Source organism: Nothoprocta perdicaria, unplaced genomic scaffold (assembly GCF_003342845.1).
Source record: "Nothoprocta perdicaria isolate Ctin4 unplaced genomic scaffold, notPer1 scaffold_330, whole genome shotgun sequence".
Taxonomy (NCBI): domain Eukaryota; kingdom Metazoa; phylum Chordata; class Aves; order Tinamiformes; family Tinamidae; genus Nothoprocta; species Nothoprocta perdicaria.
Genome location: NW_020455567.1, coordinates 581,912 through 587,728, shown reverse-complemented (window position 1 = coordinate 587,728; position 5,817 = coordinate 581,912). Strand labels below are relative to the sequence as shown.

Sequence of the window (5,817 nt, the reverse complement as noted above, 5' to 3'; positions counted from 1 at the left end):
AAGTTCCCCCCCTCCTGTTTTCCCCCAAAAAACTCCCCTAGCTCAAATCGAGAACACACAATGCAAAAAGGGAGAAGCAGCTGCAAGCCTCCTCCAATTATTGTGCTAAATTACCAAGCCAAAGGCGTTTAAAAAGAGAGGGAGAGGGAGAGGAGAGACAACAGATCGAGAGAGAGAGAGAGAGAGAGAACATGCAATTCTAGTACAACATGGATCCAAACTCACCATGGCAGAATAGGTGTGGACTAACATCTGGAAATAAAAAAAGTCTTGTAATAGCTAAAAATAAAATAGTGGCGATAATACTAATAATTGGAGGGGAAAAATATCAAGGAGATCTGCAAAGGGACGTGTTGGACACAGGAGAACAGCTTGAGATATTTCGAAGTCTATCCATCAAAAAAAAAAAAAAAAAAAAAAAAAAAAAAAAAGACCAATGCCCCCAAAACCGAGCCTGGAAACCTATATCTACATATATGATTTACCCCTCCCTCTCTGTTGTTTTTTTTTTTCTTTTTTTTTTTCTTTTTTTTTTTTTTTTTTCCCTTTGAGCTCCCAGACACAATCCTCTTCAACCCAAGGCTAGGCTCAGACTGCTCCGATACCCCTTCCTCCCTTTCCTTCCCTACACCGCCTCATAATAATTGATATTCATGACTATTAATATTACACGACTACTTTAAAGGGAGAATGCAGGACCAAATGGAGCGTGAAGCTGGCAGCCAGCTCGAGAGCTCCCCTACTATTGTAAATGACGTTCATTCAGTGGAGAATTACTAGATGTAATCAGATGAGGGGGGCTGGCAGAGTTTGGGGAGAGGGAGAGGGGGGGAAAAAGTTTAGCAAGGAAGAGGCATAACTTCAATTAACTCAAGCGGAGGAAGATGTGTAAACTAGACACCGTGGGTCGGGAGCAAAGAAGGGAGATGGAGCAATGCTAGAGGCGAAGAAGCAGCAGCAGCAGCAAACCGTATTTCCTTCTTTTGCATTTAATTATACGAGAAATTGATTGCCTTTGGTGCTTTTGTTCTTATAGCTGTTTTTTTTTTCTTTTTAACAAATTATGAGAAAAAACAGCTTTTCTTTTTTTTTTCCTTTTTCCTTTTTTTCTTTTTTCTTTTTTTTCTTTCTTTTTTTTTCTTTTTAAGAAAGAAGAAATGAGCGACCATTATGCTGTAACTATTTACAGCACAGATTAAGCCATTTTTCTGAGTGTTGCAGCTCGTACTTATTAACAATGTCAAAATAAATACATGGATCGGGGCTAAGCTGTGCTCTATCTGATCCCGAACAGTCTTCCTCCTGCCCCATAGGAAAACAAATAAAAATAAGAGAAGGGGGAAAAAAAAGGTATACACGAGTATCCTAAATTTTCACCCAAATGTAAAATGCATGCCGTGCCTTTTAAAAGATAGTAAATTTATAGTTTCGAGGCAAAGCCAGGRGCGATATAAAACCTTTTTGATGTTGCAGGAACCCGTTCAACTGGACTGTCTGCCATTTCTGTTAAAGTTCAACTTACGTTCCTTCCTAAATAGACTCACACTTCCCAAAGCAGCCCCCGAACCCCGCTGCTCCGTACAGACACACGCGCGCACATACACACTTTTGTTTTAAAAGCAGTCGACTTAAGTGGCTGTGACTCCCACCACCGCCGTGTTGTTAATTATAAATCAGAAAGAGGAAGAGAGAGAAACATTTCTTTCCCCCCCCTAGATAAGCTTAGGAGGCTTTAGTTGCTTTTAAAAAAGAAAAGAACACATAGAGATCTCTTTTCCTTAAAAGAAAACAAACAAACAAAAAACTCTCCACGTTGCAAGCCCACCCAACCGCTCCCGCAAAGCTGCCTGTTCTCTCACGGCAATTTAGAAATGCGAATGTCCACCAAGCGCACAGCATCCAAATCTGCCTTAAAATATCCTCCTTAAGAGCGAAAAAAAAAAAAAAAAAAAAAAAAAAGGGGGGAAAAAAAAAAAAAAAAAAAAAGGAAAGGGGAAGAAGGGGGTCCCAGGCTTCGCGCCCGGGGCGGCAGTGGGACAATGGCCGGGCCGGCGGCAGGGAGGGACAAGCGGCCCGGGGGGGTCTGAAGCCGCATCTGCTGTGGCTCTTTCCAGCCTCCCGTCGCTAATCAGCCCGGCGGGAGCTCCGCGGAGCCGAGCCGTGCGCGGGAGGGCGACCCGCCGCCCTGGGCGGCAGCGGCGCTCCGCCGCCCCTCACCGTGCCTGCGGGCCGCCCGCGCTTCCGCGCCGTGTTCCCCCCGTCTCCACCCGACCCAGCCGTCGTTTAACCCCCAGGATTTTGCCTCTTTATGCCCTAAACGCGCTACCGGGGCGGCACACAAGGGGCTGCCGGGGCCCCGACGGCGCTGCCCGTCGCGGTGCCCCGGGGGTGGCAGCGGCGGCGCCGCCCGCCCTACCCCGCGCAGCCACCCCCGTTGCGCCCCCGGCGCGAGTCTCTCCCCGAAATAAGAAAAATCAATTAAAAAAAAATCTAAAAAAATATAAGCCCGACGCCTTTCCTTATGCCTTTGCCCCCATTTAGGTACAATTCCCGTATAACTTACGCGGTGCGCGGTCGCCGAGCCCGTTTTGTAAAGATGTCGTTCGTGACAACGTGAAAAATTAGGAAACATTTCACAGCTTTTTTTGCTATAGTGTTATTCATTTTGATATTGTTATTCTTTTTTTTTTTTTCCTCTCTCTTTTTTTTTTCTCCGTCTACTCGAAAATAGCAGAAGTCTGAATATAGCAGTCAACTTTTCTCGTCGACGGACTACRCGGAGCTGCACTTGGGGTACATGAATTCGAGTGTGTGTCTTCATAAAAGTGCAAGAATGTATGTATCCTTTGATTAATATATGTATACTTGTCTATCGTATCTGTTGTTATATCGGTATAAAAAAACGTAAAAATAATATCCGATTGTGAAAGCGAGAAGACAAAAAAAATACACATTCAGAATGAGCTTAGATTGTAATTGGAAATAATAGACAAAAATACAAGAAAAAAAAAAGAAAAGAAAAGAAAAAGGAGAGATGTGTCCAGTCTATGAATACCAGACTGTGCTTCTCTTCTATTTTCAGCTTTTTTTTCTCTTAATCGACATTTGTCCATATTTAATCGAATTATATTTAATTCTAGGTCTAAACAATCAACTCTAGCCTTTAAGTTGCCTCATTCCAACCCCCAGATCATTTCTTTGATGTTTTAAATCGCATCAAACAGCTTTTCCATGAAAAAAAAAAGTTTAGTACTTGACATGCTGAATAGAAATATGCAAATAAATAAGCATTTAAGCATTTAGTCTTGGTTTTCTATCTATACATTGTGTGTGTTGGTGTGTGCATTTCTATAGCTGCCCATATGTATATGTAGATACAGATATATATAGTCATTATATAATCAAAYCTATATACAGCTAGAAATATATTTAAATATACATTTCATCTCTTACTCATATGCATATTATATACTCACCTCATAGATATCTTCATACTTGACATTTTCAACCAGTTTCCAGAGCATGATGGCAGGCTGTTCTCTAGGAGGTGAGTGCATTCATGTGAAGAGCAGATGTCTGGATTCTCAGTACTTCTCTGTCTGTAATGATCCATCTATAATTGGAAATGGGGGACAGACACCAAATCCGACGTTCCTCTTCCATCGCAACTTATATCTGTTGTCTGAAACAATAGGCTGCAGAAGTAAACCTCAATCGGATAGTAAAAAACATTATCTGTTACATACTTACATCTATCTACAGACATATATGTGACTACATATATACATATATGCACATATATAGACTTAGACTTACATGAAGGCATATAAAGACATATATATATGCACAGTTGCACACCCACACACATACATACACGAACAYATGTACACACATATAGCACCAAATACACAACTTTTTCTATAAAAAGACATTTATAAATCGATATATATATGCATGSAAAATGTAGATATCTTCATACATATAGAGGCACATATATACTATACTTATATGCATATATACATATAAACCTGATCAATTTATGTGGCACTTTATATAAATGCAAKTATGTATATTTTTAGATATCTACGCACATATACGTGCATGTTTGATGATCATACATACATATTATAAAGTGTATAGAGATCTACTGTTTAGATAGATGGGTAGATAGATAGGAGAAATTAATGGATATATTTTCAATCCTTTTTATATTAAAATAAAGAATAGATTGCCTCTGTACAAGAAATTCATCATTTACAATGAGATATTATGTTTCCCCYCCATGCAATATGCTTTTATTTACATGTCCAGGAATTATCTTCTCTCATATGCAGTAAAACATCAAAACAACATCTCATCAAGAATGTTAACGAGAGAAAGAGAATCTAAAAGGAGAAAATCTAAAATTCATGATTTTCATACGAAAGCTTTGTACTTCGGACTTAGAGACTATGAGGCTATATTTTATAATTTGGGAGCACTTGCTCTACAAAAAGAAAAGAAGGAAAGAAAGAAAGAAATGATTTCAGCAAGCCYTCCTCTGCGCACGTTTGAAGAGCAATTATCTACTTTCTTAAAATGATTTAAAATATAGTTGAATTTGTGCATTCCCCGTTTAGCCATTGCTTCGGAAGGGGAGAGGAGGAGTTGGACCATTTTTTAACCTTTCTTTTTTTTTTCCTTTTTTTTTTTTTTTTTTTTTTTTTCTTTCCCTCCAGGCAAACCTTCGTTTGCATTGTCCGTTTTTAACACGTTGTACCGCAAAGAGGCGACCTATTCTGAAGGCCAGCAGAGCCCATCTCTGTCTCTGAAAAGAAACAACTGAGCTTTGCAGTAGGCTGGTACACCAGGAGGGAAGGAAAGAGAAAAAAAAAAAAAAAAAAAAAAAGGCAGATACAGAGAGAGAGAGGGAGAAAGAAGGTGTTTCTGAATTCAGGGTCCTATCTCTAGAAATTTCAAGCTCTGTCTATAAGGTTCCTTCGAATCTTTGTTATTCTGCATAGGATCCTATGGGGAAGTGCACAGTGTCCTTTGTACTTTCAAAGGTCCTACAGGTAAWGCCGCTTTTATATACATATATACGTGTGCGTCTATATATGTATGTAATTTCTAAAACCAGGAAAACTTCATAAGAAGACACTTCTGGCGTTGTTTGGTTGGYTGGTGAGGAAGGTGTACTTTGCTCTTTTTGTTTGCATTGGCCCCTAATTAAAGCAGAAAGTGCAAATTCACCCCTCTTTCGCGCTGCCTCTGTAGGCGTCCCCCCTTCCCCCCCGTTTCAAAGCGCGTATTTCTGCTAAAACAGCTCAACCCGCAATAGGGAACAAATAATACCTAGTTACTACAAGAGGAGCCGGCCAACTGTTTTGTTGGAAGTTATTAAAGCAGATACGAGTTGTTTCCCCTCTCCCGCCCCCAGCAGAGCCTGTCTTTGCAGTTACCGCTACACAGAGGAGGAGGAGAAAAGAGCACATCTTTGATTTGGGTAGACCTTTTCAGACGAAGCAATAGTGTAAAAAATCCCCACCTATATTAAAAAGGAAAACGGATCCGTGATGCTTGCACTAGGCTGTACAGGGAGAGCTAGACAGGGAGGGCTAGACACAGGCTTTCATGTGCGTGCAGAGCTCAATGGCTCTCTTAGAAAAATGCCAGGCTCATAAAGGGCCACTTTGCCATCACTTTTGTTCCAGTCTTTGAGTCATGTGCTGCGAGGCTGGCACAGGGCAGAGTGGATGCGCTTCCTGACAGCTCATGCTTTACCACTTTGCGGCACCCTGAATTAGCTGTGCTCCACGAGCTGGGAGAAGAGCAGGG

General features: G+C 41.0%; 1 protein-coding gene across 1 annotated transcript in view; it reads right to left on the bottom strand.

The window, feature by feature from the left end:
* Positions 1–3,637, bottom strand: part of LOC112950966 (transcription factor AP-2-beta-like) — a 26,551-nt gene extending 22,914 nt beyond the window's left edge. The window contains exons 1-2 of the mRNA XM_026043593.1: positions 3,477–3,637; positions 2,218–2,455 (exon numbers count right to left, since the gene is read on the bottom strand). Of these exons, the coding sequence (XP_025899378.1) occupies positions 2,218–2,455; positions 3,477–3,557 (319 nt within the window). The 5' untranslated portion in view covers positions 3,558–3,637. The remainder of the gene's footprint in view (positions 1–2,217; positions 2,456–3,476) is intronic.
* Between the last annotated feature and the right edge of the window lie 2,180 nt (positions 3,638–5,817).